This window comes from Hydra viridissima, unplaced genomic scaffold, assembly GCF_058129835.1.
Source record: "Hydra viridissima isolate aposymbiotic clone 2 unplaced genomic scaffold, HvirCarnegie_v1 scaffold_11, whole genome shotgun sequence".
NCBI lineage: Eukaryota > Metazoa > Cnidaria > Hydrozoa > Anthoathecata > Hydridae > Hydra > Hydra viridissima.
Window position 1 is genome coordinate 15,220,001 of NW_028324310.1, and position 15,000 is coordinate 15,235,000.

At 29.4% G+C, this 15,000-nt stretch overlaps 3 protein-coding genes across 20 annotated transcripts in view; all 3 read left to right on the top strand.

Moving 5' to 3' along the window:
• Window positions 1-7,041, top strand: part of LOC145191522 (uncharacterized) — a 12,172-nt gene extending 5,131 nt beyond the window's left edge. The window contains exons 9-21 of one of the 18 annotated variants that reach the window (XM_090066390.1): window positions 141-233; window positions 417-485; window positions 570-638; window positions 722-790; window positions 875-943; window positions 1,028-1,096; window positions 1,181-1,249; window positions 1,334-1,402; window positions 1,486-1,554; window positions 1,639-1,707; window positions 1,792-1,860; window positions 2,145-2,204; window positions 5,082-7,041. In XM_090066390.1, coding sequence (XP_089922516.1) covers window positions 141-233; window positions 417-485; window positions 570-638; window positions 722-790; window positions 875-943; window positions 1,028-1,096; window positions 1,181-1,249; window positions 1,334-1,402; window positions 1,486-1,554; window positions 1,639-1,707; window positions 1,792-1,860; window positions 2,145-2,204; window positions 5,082-5,088 — 850 coding nt within the window. In that variant the 3' untranslated portion in view covers window positions 5,089-7,041. The remainder of the gene's footprint in view (window positions 1-140; window positions 234-416; window positions 486-569; window positions 639-721; window positions 791-874; window positions 944-1,027; window positions 1,097-1,180; window positions 1,250-1,333; window positions 1,403-1,485; window positions 1,555-1,638; window positions 1,708-1,791; window positions 1,861-2,144; window positions 2,205-5,081) is intronic. The other 17 variants (XM_090066391.1, XM_090066392.1, XM_090066393.1 and 14 more) reach the window with 17 other exon arrangements.
• The window catches only part of LOC145191277 (uncharacterized), a 23,060-nt gene that overhangs the window by 5,249 nt on the left and 2,811 nt on the right, over window positions 1-15,000 (top strand). The gene's annotated exons all lie outside the window — the stretch shown is intronic.
• Window positions 2,510-4,790, top strand: LOC145199297 (uncharacterized). The gene is made up of 2 exons (XM_090066389.1): window positions 2,510-2,548; window positions 2,752-4,790. Exon 2 carries the CDS (start codon window positions 2,807-2,809, stop codon window positions 4,763-4,765), a length of 1,959 nt encoding a protein of 652 aa, XP_089922515.1. The 5' UTR covers window positions 2,510-2,548; window positions 2,752-2,806; the 3' UTR covers window positions 4,766-4,790.

Consider the following 15,000-nt stretch of genomic DNA (forward strand, 5'->3'; position numbering starts at 1 on the left):
GTTTTTTCAATTAAGATAAACAACAGTTGTTTGAAGTGTGTGACTAATGATTTAAATGTATTTTAAAGTAAAATTTTAAAAAACCAGGATATTTACTGCAATTATTATGCTTTAATTTTTTTTTACTTACTTACTTTTAGCAATACTGATGAATCACAACTAAATGAGATAGTTCCATTTAAAAGATCACCATGTTTATATGAAAATGAATGGGATCCTATTGATTTTACAAGGTAGAATTTTTCTTTCTTTGCAGACTTTACCTACCAACCATTTCTTATATTCTGTATATATTTTAAGTATACTTCGCCAACTTCGATGTTTCCTTAATATTGCTGCTTTTAAGTGTGTCATTTCTTTTTATATATATGATATATTGCTCCCAGATATGATATTGAAAATGTTGATTATTTTAGGTGGGATTCTAAATTAGATAACATGAATGCTTCGCTGTTAAATGATGCTACAACATCCCAAGTTTCTCAGTGAGTTTAAACTTTTCTACATATATGAATTTAAAAATGTTTTCATGAACTCTTTTTTTATTATATTCCAACTAATTGTCTTAGGTATGATACTAAACCTTCAAATATGATTGCTCCATTGTTTAATGAGGCTTATACTTGCCAAGTTTCTCAGTGAGTTTAAACTTTTCTACATATATGAATTTAAAAATGTTTTCATGACCTCCATTATTATTTTTCCCAAATGATTGTCTTAGGTGTGGTACTAATCCTTCAAATATGAATGCTTCATTCTTCAATGGTGCTACAACAGCCCAAGTTTCTCAGTGAGTTTAAACTTTTCTACATATATGAATTAAAAAATGTTTTCATGACCTCTGTTTTCATTATATTCCAACTGATTGTCTTAGGTGTTGTACTAAACCTACAAATATGATTGCTCCATTGTTTAATGAGGCTTATACTTGCCAAGTTGCTCAGTGAGTTTAAACTTTTCTACATATATGAATTTAAAAATGTTTTCATGACCTCTGTTTTTATTATATTCCAACTGATTGTCTTAGGTGTGATACTAAACCTACAAATATGATTGCTCCATTGTTTAGTGAGGCTTATACTTGCCAAGTTGCTCAGTGAGTTTAAACTTTTCTTCATATATGAATTTTAAAATGTTTTCATGACCTCTGTTTTCATTATATTCCAACTGATTGTCTTAGGTGTGGTACTAATCCTTCAAATATGGTTGCTCCATTGTTTAATGGTGCTACAACAGATCAAGTTTCTCAGTGAGTTTAAACTTTTCTACATATATGAATTTAAAAATGTTTTCATGACCTCTGTTTTTATTATATTCCAACTGATTGTCTTAGGTGTGATACTAAACCTACAAATATGATTGCTCCATTGTTTAGTGAGGCTTATACTTGCCAAGTTGCTCAGTGAGTTTAAACGTTCTACATATATGAATTTAAAAATGTTTTCATGACCTCTGTTTTTATTATATTCCAACTGATTGTCTTAGGTGTGATACTAAACCTACAAATATGATTGCTCCATTGTTTAGTGAGGCTTATACTTGCCAAGTTGCTCAGTGAGTTTAAACGTTTCTACATATATGAATTTAAAAATGTTTTCATGACCTCTGTTTTTATTATATTCCAACTGATTGTCTTAGGTGTGATACTAAACCTACAAATATGATTGCTCCATTGTTTAGTGAGGCTTATACTTGCCAAGTTGCTCAGTGAGTTTAAACGTTTCTACATATATGAATTTAAAAATGTTTTCATGACCTCTGTTTTTATTATTTTCCAACTGATTGTCTTAGGTATGATACTAAACCTTCAAATATGATTGCTCCATTGTTCTATGATGGTTTTGTATACCAAGTGTCTCAGTGAGTTTAATTTTTCCTACACATACAATTTTAGAAACTTTTTCATTGTTTTGAATTTTTTCAAACTAATTGTTTTAAGTGTGATAACAAGCTGACCAATCTAATTACTCTATTGTTTGATAATGCCCTTTTATCTCTAGTATTGCATTGAATGTTAACCTTTCCACATATAAAAAAATATGAAAATGTTCAAGCATTTTGCATTTAATTTATTTAAACTATTTATCTCAAGGATGATACTAAACAAACAAGTGTGATTTGTTTCTTAAAACTGATTGTTTTAGGTGTGATACAGTGAATGTTCCATTGGTATTTAAAGATGTGCCTCAAATAGTATCTTCAGAGTAAGTTTCATCATTCTTATTGAGATGTTTAACAAGCTTAATTAATGTTAATAAATTTAGTTTTCAATGTTCACTATTTGTTGAAATAAATACTGTACTCAGCACTATTTATCATCATCACTGTCAGAGTTTACCTTGATGTTTTTAGTGAGTTGTATTAACATAGTGAGACAGTTAAATACTTAAAATTTTTACTAAATCACAATTAAAAGGAAACCCTTTAAATGAAAATGTTTCTGGTTTAAATCATTAATTAAGTCAAAAACTTTCTTTATAATTAAGATATTTACTTTTTTCAGAAATGTTAGCTTATTAGAAACACAATCATTTTCAAAAAAGTTGAGGTGAATTTCTTTGTATTTTTAGTTTTGCTATTAGTAGCATTTAGATTTTTATAGTAGCATAGAAATTTTTATATTCATTTTCTGATAAATAGTGCCATGGTATTCTGTAAAATTTGTATTAAACAATATCCAAATTCATTTAAAGAACAGCCATGGCACTGTATTTGCATAATTACTTATTAATAATTTATTTTTTAACAAAGTTTTCGCGAAAAAAAACGCTGTCCTACATGCTTTGAAAGTGTTATTAATCTGCCAATGCATCTCAGAAAAAATCATTACTGGACAAAGGAAAGCTCTGTGGCTGCTTTGGGACAGTTTGGGTTAAGACAGAAAGTAGTTAATGAAAAAAAAAATGAGCCTAAAAAGTGGCAAAATTCTCATTACCATAAGATCTGTCCGTTTCCAGATTGTCACAGTGTAACAAAAAATCTTGGTGAACATTTACGAGGAAAAAAACATTCAATGAAGCAAGGCAGTGAATATTATGCTTTACTGAAAAAAGCAAGTCATTTTGACAAATCTCTAGTGCCAACTTATGTTGAAAAATCTCCCCAAAAAAGTTTCGGTTTAGTACTAAAAAAGAGGACTGCACAGGTTTTAAAATCACAAGATAAAAAAGTTGTAAATCTAGAAAAACAGGTTAAAGTAAGCAGTGTTGAAAGTTTAACTTCACAATCAGTAATTGTTTCTGAACCTTACAAAGAAATTAACATTAAGAACACTTACGAACATCCAATTAGTTTCCAACCAACTAGTGAAATTAGTCATTTAGATCATATACAAGAAACAGAGAATTATTCTAGTGATCTTAGCGGCTTAAGTAATGTCTCTAGCTCTGACTCTGACTCTGACTCAGATTTTGTTTTAGAAGCTTCAGAAACTGAAAAAGTAACATGTTCACCAGCTGTTGAAAAGCATCTAATAAACTTTTATAACTATTTGACTGGGCCTGACCGTGGACGAAAAGCAAGATCAAACATTAAAGTCGTGCAAGATGTTCGCCGCATTTTTGTTGCTGTTGGGGCAGTTTACACCATTGCAAACATTTTTAAAGATCCAAAAAAGTATTTACGTGACAATTATTTAATGAGCTACTGTATCAATCGAAGAACTAAAGCAATTTCTATAAGAAAATACCTGTATTCTTTTATGGACTTTTGTAAATACCTTTTTGCAGAAAATATAAAAATTGAAAATGTAGAAAGTGAAGAAATAAATAGAGTGCAATTGAAGGTCGAAGCGTGGAGAAAAAGTTATCTTCCAGTTGAAAAACTGCATAAGCAGAAAACAAAAGAAACAAACTTTGAAATGTTGATAACACCTGACCAAGTTGAATTGTATCATAGTCATGAACATGCTAAAAAAGCAATTGCTTTGTTTAAAGAGCTAAATTCAAACTCAACATTACCTATTACCCAAACATCATATTGCTGCATGAGAGATCATTTGTATATAGTCATAGCATTCGGAAATGCTCACAGATCAGGGGTTGTTGCCAATATGAAAATGAATGAATATCTAAAGGCAAAAAAACTTACAGAAGACCTATGGGAAATAAGTGTTTGGGACCATAAAACTGTGGAGGTTTATGGTCCAGCCAAAGTTACCTTGTTAAACTATCAATTTGATTGGCTAAAAATATTTGTCAATTCAGCTAGAAGTAAGTTGGTTGTGCAAGACGATAACTTGTTCCTGTCTTGGAGTGGAAAACGCATGGCCTCAGGAGATATCAGTGCAAGACTTCATCATTTGTGGTGCAAAGCAGGAATAATTGGTAAAAATATTCAACGAAGATTATGTTTTAACGATGTTCGAAGAACAGCCTCAACCCTCGTAAGGGAAAGTAATAGTAACTTCACACAGGAAGTTGCAGATACTATGATGCATAGCAGTAAAACTGCAGAGGACCATTATTACATCAGACAAAAGGAAAAGTCAGTGATAGTTGGTGGTCATGTTCTAAGAGAACATTTCTTTCCAGCTGACACTTTATCTACCCCAAAAAAAAAATGGTCTAAAGATGAAATAAGTGTTCTGAAGCAATTTGAATCTAAAAATGGATCAGTAACTTTACCTAATATTAAATCTAACATCACGGAACTTTCTTCAGTCAATGCTTCACCTAAACAAATATATGACAAGTTTAGGAGTATTCAAAGATATAATTCTAGTAATGTGTTGAAAGAAAGTAGTGCAGATACAAAAGTATGTTAGTTTGTTTTAAAATCTGTAAAAGAAAGTATTTAAAAAATCAAGTTTAAAAGTTATAGACATTGATAATTAGAAGTAATTAGAAAATATGAAAGCATGTTTAGTGAAAATATAAAAATTATAAAGAGATTAAGAAATTAGACTTGAAAACTTTAGAAATTAAAATTTAGATGCAATAATAAAAAATTGATGTGAAAGTTCATTCAAAATATAAAAATGAAAAGAATGTTTGAGAAATTTTCAAAGAAATAGAAATGAAGGTCATTTTAGGTTGGCAAGATCCGAATGCTATTTTAAAACACTTAGTTTTTATCTTTAGGGTATAAAAGGTGTGCAGCAAAAAACCTATTTGTGGGATGATAATGATATAAAAGTCTTACGATTAACTGGTTCCCCTCTGATATATGGTGGCTCTTTATCAAGATCAAGAATCACAACTGTGTTAGCCAACACAACTCTTATTGACAAGTTTTCAATTGCGCAAATTCGGACTCGAATTAATTATGAAAGACATCGCAAATAACTTAAATTTGCTCGATGCTCTTGAAAAAGCAAAAGGTTTGTATATAACCCTTTTCAGTTTTTATGAGGGAGAAACAAAATGCTTTTTTTTTTAAATTATCCAAAAGCACTCGCTCAAAATCAGTGAGTAAGTGCTTGATTGAACAAATAGTATAAAATAGTTTTTCCCAATTTTCGGTTCGTTTTCCAGTATTGCGAAATCATGTAAATTCTTGTTTTATATTCTTAATATGGAATTGGTTATCCCTGATTTGTGATTCTCTTGATGCTGAGTTTTGTATAACTTTTTCCAGTTCGACTTCCATAATCATTTCTTTTTCTTCAACAGAAACAATTTCACTGTTAATTTCTGTTTCGTAAATATTATTGGAAAAAATTCTTTTCATTTTTTCGTTTGCCAAATATAATTCATGTTTTGATGGAATATTCGATGATTTCAGTAGATTGATTTAATTCTTATTTGTGCGTTCAGCAATTCCTCTTTGCAAGTTTTCCATTAAAGTTTTACTTATTTCATCTTGTCTACTAAGACATTCTATAGCTAATTTTATTGATTTGAGAGCATTAACTAAATCACATAAAAGGTTGAAATTTACTTCTGCCAGCGTATCTATTTTATTTAACTCAAGAAGAGATATTCAGTAGTATATTCTCGAACTTTTATAAAACACTAAACCATATCAATGAGTTCCATCTAGTTTTTACGTCTAGTTTAAGCTCTAAAGAATGTCCTTCTCCTTGCCCAAGTTTAATCTTATCTTGCAAAATATTGATTTTTTAAAAACTGACAATTTTACGTATGTTTTCAATGTTTTTTTTAATTTTGATATATTTTTAAACTCAACTTTTGACGGACCAACATCGTTAGCTTCATCTTTAAAACAATCTCTTCTATCACTTTCAATATCATCTTCATTCAATATTGCATTATTATTATCATTACTGCATAAATCAATTTGTTTATGTTGAAATAGTTGTTTTTTCTTTTAAATGTAAGCCATGGTTAAAACATAACTGGTAAATTGCTAAGCTATCTCTATCATACTTAATCATCATAGGAGCACCATCACAAGTTTACGCAACAATATCTTTCTCCAAAAAAATGTGAAAATTTTCTAAATGAGTTTTAACTATATCAACAAAGTCAGATACAGAGCAAGATCCAAAAATTCTCACTAATCCAAGATTATAAAGGTTCTTTTTATTTATCATGTATATTGATATTAGCATAGCCATCCGAATACTTCTCCACTCTTCTAGTGTAATTCTGAATCTTTAACTCTATTTTATCTTTTACTCTAAAATCTATTACTCTTCAGCTTTTCAATTTATATTGTACTTTTTTTCTTCATAACTTTTACGAATAAGTCCCGTGACATCGGATTGATTTTTTGGTAGATGTTTGGCAGATTTGGCTATTGACTTTCTTACTAAATTAGATCTCGTAATTGCTCTTATTGAAATTCCATCGATAACAGCTAGTTTAGTCACAATTTCTTATTGGCTAAAACATGTCATGAAATCAAGTATTGTTTTATATTTTTTCATCACTGGCACACCATTACCATCATCTTCATGACTTGACTTAGCATAATCTGATCAATCGTTTTTATGTGGTTTATTAATGCACCAGTAAAGCCATTACGTGTAAATATTTGTATATATATAGAGACAATTGTAAACATCAAGGGAATATAGTTTGTATATAAATTATGTTTAATTTCACAAAGAGATGTCGGCGTTTACGCATAATTAAAGACTATCGTTTTTAATGTGAAACTACAATATCGTTTACGTTTAATGAATATTGGTTTAAAAATTTTAATTTTGAATGCTTGAGGAATTTTAAATTTTAAAAAATTAGTTAACGGATATCGAATTCAAATACATGAGAAGAAAACCGCGGATTTTCGGATTCGGTTTTTTCGTTTCAGAAACCCTACTTAGCAATTAACCACCTTAATAATGAAATTATTTTGTTAAGATATGTAAATACTTAATACAAGGCTGCATAATCGTGCCTATTGCCGTTATCCTGTGGTTGAAAAGTTGAACTTGCGAGTATTTTAATCAAGTGATAAGTTTTAAATTTACTTTACTATTGATTTTAAACTAAATTTTAGGAGAGCTTTTTTCTGTTCCAAAGTTTAAAAAAGTCTTACATTAAGATAAATAGTAGTTAAAATAAATAGTAAAGAAAAATAAAACAAACTAAGCGAATGAATAGTTCTATAGTCTTAAGTCCAGTATAACTTTTTTTTTTCGTTATTTGTAAGAAAATTTTTATTTCAGCTTAAAATTTTTTTTTAATTTTTCTTTTTAATCCGTTCCCTTAAAAAACAACGGTGAAACAACTTCCCTTTACTGCTTTATTTAAACAGTTTTTAACATACGTTGATTAAATTTAAACTCGCTTTAAATTTCATATAAATGGCCAAAAATGAAACGAGTTTAAAATTCTAAGATTAAACCGATTTTATTGTCACTATGAATGTCAAGTTGTGGTATAAGAAGAAACTTCAAGTTTCTTGGTTAGAAAATGATTTCTTTGTAATCAGTACTTTTTAATCGACATAAAACCCCTTGTTTTTTGCAACTAGCTAATCTTACGTTATCTAATGCAGCTATAAAAAGACATTTTCCACTATATTCAAGCTTTTTTACAAACTATATTATAATTCTCGTACTGGTTCATTTTTAAAATTGTTCATAGTCTGTTTAGAAAAATGTGGCGTAGTATCATTTGATACTTAATTAAAGGTTTGCTCATGAAATAAAAAAAGGCAATTGGTAACAAATATTTTAGGACTCTTTTGGCAGTATATACGTATTCTCCAGCAGTATTTCATGGCCATCTTCCACATCAATACTCACTAACATTTTTCGGTCTTGCTCAAATGAAAACAATAGCGCATTTTTTATCCACTGACTGTGATCGACGATTTTACTCGACAAATATACATGAATATGTCCTATTGAAATTTAAAACATTTGTGACTACACCAGAACTTTATGTAGATGCTAAATAAGGTTAAAATAGGCATATAAGTGTTAATACCATTAGAAGGCGCTTGCAAGAAAAAAGATTACGTGTTAAAACAGTTGTTAAAAAACCCACTATTACCCCAGCAAAACGTAAAAGCAAAAATCAAGTTGAGCTAGAACACACAGAAATCGGACAACAACCTTTTAGATTTAAATGACAAACTTTTCTTTGTCTGCGCAAAGGATAGTCAGCATCTTAAGAGGCTTGGTCAAACATTGAGTTCTTTCAGTTGTAATTTGTGAAAATTTGAGTTCTATCAGTTATGATTTATGATTATTTGAGTAAAAGGAAATATAAGACCTCTCGAGTAACGGATTGTTTATCAATTTCTGGATCGAAATCCCAGTAAACTGAATTGCTATGAGTTTGTATGAGTTTACATGAGTTTATATGAGTTTAGATGTCATGGAAATTCTTGAAATATTGGTGTAAAGAACAATTAGTAAAACTGATTTAAATTCAAGGTCAATATCGTAATTTGGGACATAGCACCCTTATTGAAAAAATGAAAATATTTTTACTGAAGAAACAATATATTCATGAAGGTCCCCAGAAAAAGACTTGTTATATAAAGTACAGGGTAAAAGAAAACAATGCAAAAGAAGACCCAGGGTCTTATGCTCCCAGGGAGTGTAGTTCAATATATAAAACTAAAATCATGATATTCCAGTATTACATAATATTGGCATGCTAATCCCCCTTTAGGTTGATTAGCATGCCAATATTATGTAATACTGGAATATCATGATTGAGGTTGAAATTAAAAAAAAAAAATATCTTTGTGAAATAATCTCGGTGAAATGTGCAATGACGGAAAATCGTTCATTAAATTTTATTATTTAATGATAAAAATTCAACGATGTTTGTAAAACTCCTCTCAGAATTCTCTTAAATTATCTTTTTAAAAAAAAACAGTAACACAGCAAATGTCATTTTAACATAGGCCTTAATATCCGGAAAAAAATGTTGAAAGAAAATGTTATATTGATGACAATTATGTTATCAAACAAAGTTATTAGCTAACATAAAAGTTAATTAAATAATTATTTCTTTCAATAATTATTTTACTTATTTTAAACTGAGTATTCTTACCTTTATTTTATTTTATAACGTAGGTACGTCATCTATTTTACTTTATCAGACATTTCAAAACTTTAGTTCTTTTAAATTGGGTTTTTAATTTTTTTTTACGGAAATTATTTTACTTTGAAAAATAGCCGGTAGACCGAAAATTCCACAATTGTTGATAAGGTTTTACCTTCAAGAAAAATTCTTTTGAGAATAGCACAGGATTATCATCATTTTTAGAGTTCAGTGATGATTCCTTTGTTTTGAAATATGATAGCCAGACACCTATTGGGAAAAACAATGTAATTTGTTCAATCTGTAACATGCAATCCTCATTGAACAAATATTGTTAAAAATAGCATGGATGGAGGTGGCGTAGTAATGTAAACAATTTTAGTTAAGCTGTGCGCCATCGTTGATTTTTTAAAATAAGTCATCAGCCTCTAAACACTTTTATTTTGCTATTGAACATAAGGTGCTTTGATTTTACTCAGGTGCATATCACTTGAGAGCCTCGCCTCTCAAAAAAAAAAAATTATCTAAACCAATAATATTTTTTTGTATTGAAATCAAAATAGTCGGTAACGTACTATAACGTTTTTATAAATTTTAATATGCGTTCCCTTAGTTTTGGTGAACAGTCTATATTAATACGATGATATGATAAAGCTGAAGTTTTCTGTCTTGCAAGTGTTTGTTACACGTCAAAATGACACAAAAGATGCTGCTTTTTCTGACAAAGAAGAACGCTCTTCACTTCTTCACTCTTAAGTCTTTTTTATCGTTTGAAAGGGTTGAGAAAATTATTAAAATAAACTTTTTGTAATAAAAGTAGTTTACCTTTTTCAATTTTTATTTTAAATTTGTTAGTTTAATTTAATCAAACCATGAATACAAAGTCATAAACTCTCCTTTACGCATTACAGTTCCAATTTGAATTTGTATTGATTGTAATAAATTAAAGGTAATTTAAGTAAAACTTTACAATAAAAGTTTTGTTACAATGCATTTATAACAACTTGTATGTAGTTTTCCCAAAATATGAGCTATAATTATATAAGAGGAAAGTTTGAATTTCCCAAATGCATAGAGCTGAATCTGAGATTCAAAAAATAATTCCTTATATGGTAGTTAATTCATAGAACCAAAAAATTTGCAAAATTGAAAAATCTATAAATTCTAGAAAATTCGATATTGATTAAGTTTAAGATGAAAATTTACTGATTGAACCTTTTGATTTGAGTAAACACGTTTATTTATAAAATCATTAATAGTCAACAAAAAAAACAATACGACAACACCAAAAAATTTTCCTAATTTGTTTTTTTGTGCATGTTTTGCTATTTGGCAGATGAATTTACATAATAATTCAGCTTAAAAGCATTTGAGCACTTTTTATACGTTTTTTGTGACAAACACAGGTACGTTTCATAAATCCTTGTCGTAAAAGCTGACCGCTGATCACCAAGACATATACTTTTCCATACAAACACCCTTTTTATATAAAAGTTTTTAGCCTTTTTATAGTTTTTGATGATGTTCTGAGGAGAGAGAAAAGTTAAAAACAGGAAAAAAAAAGTAAACACAGAGACTCATTCACCCTGTCAAGTTAATAAATGATAAGGAGATATAGGAACAAAACGAATAGTAACGGAGAACGATAAAAGCTCAAAAATAGAGCTACGAAAGCCTTCTCATTGAGTAAACAAAAAAGTAGGAGGAAATAGACCTCTTCTTCTATAAGCGAAAAAGAAGAATTAAAAGATAGGCTTCCTGAATAAACGAAAAAGAACCCTTTAACAATTAGAAATTTCCCATTCCTAACCAAATAGTTCCCGAAGATTGGCTTTTCCTAACCAAGTAGTCCCCAGACCCTCAACCTCAATACCAAACTCCCCATTACCTTTCCACATAACCCAAGAACCATACCTCCCTTAAACCTCCCGTAACATTACTACAGCTACACATAAACAACAAACAGGTAAAAATGTTTAACAAAACGCCCTCAAAATATAAATCAAATTGATTTCAAGGCATTTTTGTTCAAGATCCCGAGAATCGACAATTGATTCGATATTCATGAATTCTTCTATTTCTTTTTCATCGTTTTCATCAAAAAGTTTATTTTAATAATTTTCTCAATCCTTTCAAACGATAAAAAAGACTTAAGAGTGAAGAAGTGAAGAGCGTTCTTCTTTGTCAGAAAAAGCAGCATCTTTTGTGTCATTTTGACGTGTAACAAACACTTGCAAGACAGAAAACTTCAGCTTTATCATATCATCGTATTAATATAGACTGTTCACCAAAACTAAGGGAACGCATATTAAAATTTATAAAAACGTTATAGTACGTTACCGACTATTTTGATTTCAATACAAAAAAATATTATTGGTTTAGATAATTTTTTTTTTTTGAGAGGCGAGGCTCTCAAGTGATATGCACCTGAGTAAAATCAAAGCACCTTATGTTCAATAGCAAAATAAAAGTGTTTAGAGGCTGATGACTTATTTTAAAAAATCAACGATGGCGCACAGCTTAACTAAAATTGTTTACATTACTACGCCACCTCCATCCATGCTATTTTTAACAATATTTGTTCAATGAGGATTGCATGTTACAGATTGAACAAATTACATTGTTTTTCCCAATAGGTGTCTGGCTATCATATTTCAAAACAAAGGAATCATCACTGAACTCTAAAAATGATGATAATCCTGTGCTATTCTCAAAAGAATTTTTCTTGAAGGTAAAACCTTATCAACAATTGTGGAATTTTCGGTCTACCGGCTATTTTTCAAAGTAAAATAATTTCCGTAAAAAAAAATTAAAAACCCAATTTAAAAGAACTAAAGTTTTGAAATGTCTGATAAAGTAAAATAGATGACGTACCTACGTTATAAAATAAAATAAAGGTAAGAATACTCAGTTTAAAATAAGTAAAATAATTATTGAAAGAAATAATTATTTAATTAACTTTTATGTTAGCTAATAACTTTGTTTGATAACATAATTGTCATCAATATAACATTTTCTTTCAACATTTTTTTCCGGATATTAAGGCCTATGTTAAAATGACATTTGCTGTGTTACTGTTTTTTTTTTCTTTCCAGAATAACGACATTAATGTTGACCATTACCCACTAAAGCATATCAGATCATAAATTGATGGCATACTTAATAACCTAAATACATCTATAAGGCAAAGAATTTGTCAGTTTGAACTTGTTTTCTTTGTGACCAGGCAGTTTCAAGTTCCTGATACAATTCTTCAGCATTTCTAAGCCGACCAAAACTTACTTTATCATCAAGTTATTACCATAAACCCTCAATTGGATTTAGATCAGCAGATTGCGCTGACCTTTGCATTACAATGATTTTTTTTGTATCAAACCAAAATTTAATGATTTTTGTTTGGGATCATTTTCCTGTTGAAACGTCCAACATAGACGCATATTTTTTATCTACAAAAGGTAACATTTGATTTTCCAGAATTGAACTGTATATGTGTTTGTCCATTATACCTTCTAGGTAATAAAGTGGTCCCAATCCAGACAATCCTTAAAAGCAACCCCAAAACATTAAGCTTTTACCACCTCTATGTCTCACAATTCTAATCGTGTACACTTATTTTATTTGTTTTTGAAATGTTCTTCTCACATTTCATTTACCATCTAGACCTTTTAGGTTAAACTTCGACTCGTACGAACATAATATTCGTCTCCACTGTTCGACCGTCTAACTTCTGTGCGCCTTTGCGAACTCCAAACTTATTTTTCGATTCTTCGCCGATATGAATGGTTTGATAGCTACACAATAACTATACAACCCTGCATCATCCAAATGTCGCCGCACAGTATTCCCTGAAAAAGTTCCAATGTGTTAATTGTATCTCTGACACTAGCACAAATTTTTTTCACGTCTAATAGTTTTACGATCAGTATGAGGAATGTTTTTCTTCAGTCGTCCACCTAAATGCTCAGCTTCAACAGCTCCTTTGGTTTTATATTTATCAACTAATCGAATTATAACCGCTTTTCACATTTTCTACTTTTTACATAATTCACTTTGCCCTAATGTTGTTCCAGCATTATAATCATTTATGATTTTTCGTTTGAAAACACTATTAAATTTATTACGTGCCATTCTATCGTATTTCGGCCATAATCTTACTGTAAGCATCAAAACAACTTTTGAAGTGTTTTTGTAATATTTAAGACTAATTATAAAACTATTACGTCTTCCTCAATTAAAACCCAGATTTGAAATAAACAATTTATGAATAAAATGCGATGCTTTTCTTCAATTTAACGGTATAGCGATAAAAGTTCCCTTTGCTTTGGAATGTTACTATCTTTATACTGTTTTTTTATTCAAACAAAAAGGCATTAAAAAGTGAGTCATAAAAATAAAAGCAAAAGAAGAATATATTCCACATTTACTAGTAAATAGTATTTCTATTAAAGGTTTTTAAGTTAAAACTGTTTTATAATTGTTTTAAATGTTTTTGTAACCTGGAAAAGCATTTTGTTTTAGAGTTCCCTTAGTATTGGAGGATAGTGTATCTGTTAAAAAACAATTAAACTTAAACAGGAAATAGTGCATGATATTTAAGGTCAAGCAGTAGCAAATAATATTTGAAAAATAATATGCTATCAAGTTGTATAAGTAGGTTGTAAGTTGTAAGAGTTTTACTGTTATTGTTGTTAGTAATTATTATTTAAAAACATATTCTGCTTTTTGATTTTATGACATAAAGTATTCTAATGGATTTTAGCTATCTGTTTTTTGGCTTTCACATCAGATTTTTAAGAAAAAAAAGTATTGCATTTTTTTTAAAAAGTTGAATTTATTCCTATTAACAGTTATACATATGTACATGTAAACATTCTTTAGTATCAAGTTGTTTCCATAAATCCTCAGAATTTAGGTCAGGAGTTTAGTTCAATATTTTATTGGTCATAAAGTTATGATAGTGAATGTAAACTAGCAAGTAAGATTTTTGAAAATAAAAAAATCATGTGCAAATCATTAATTGTGGTGGTATAACTGAATAAAAATCCTTTTCCTTAATGACCTTGAATATATAACTTCTGAGATTTCTCTCATTAAGTTCTCATGTTCAAGTCACTTGGGTGATTTTCCAAATAAATTGGGTGTTTCTTCTACATTCAAGTGTTTGCGTACGTTTGATTCCTCCATAATATTTTGAGAGTCAGCTTAAATTAGCTTTACTACTCCCAAAGAAATTCTGCATCTCTTCCCTGAATACATTAAATTATGTTTCAATAAATTATGAACTCCTTTCAAATCCAGCAGAAAAATAATTAGCATACATTCAACACAAATAATCCATTCATAAATATAGAATTGCCAATTCTTTAGAACACCCATGATTGAATTGTATATATTTCTACTGTGAAGTAAAGTTTCAAGCTTCTTTGAGGATAATTAATAAAAATTCTTTCTTCAATAGTGAGAAGAAGTCCTTCAAAATAATTACAATAAATAGGTTAAATATCTAAATTGAACTACTTCCAAAGTGCTGTTTCTCTGTTGCAGTATCAAGATGCAGCGGTCTTTTTTCCTACAGCTTGAAAGCTTA

What these genes read in the sequence shown, in the direction of transcription:
- LOC145199297 (XM_090066389.1), top strand. Translation starts at nt 2,807, where the DNA reads ATGCATCTCAGAAAAAATCATTACTGGACAAAGGAAAGCTCTGTGGCT.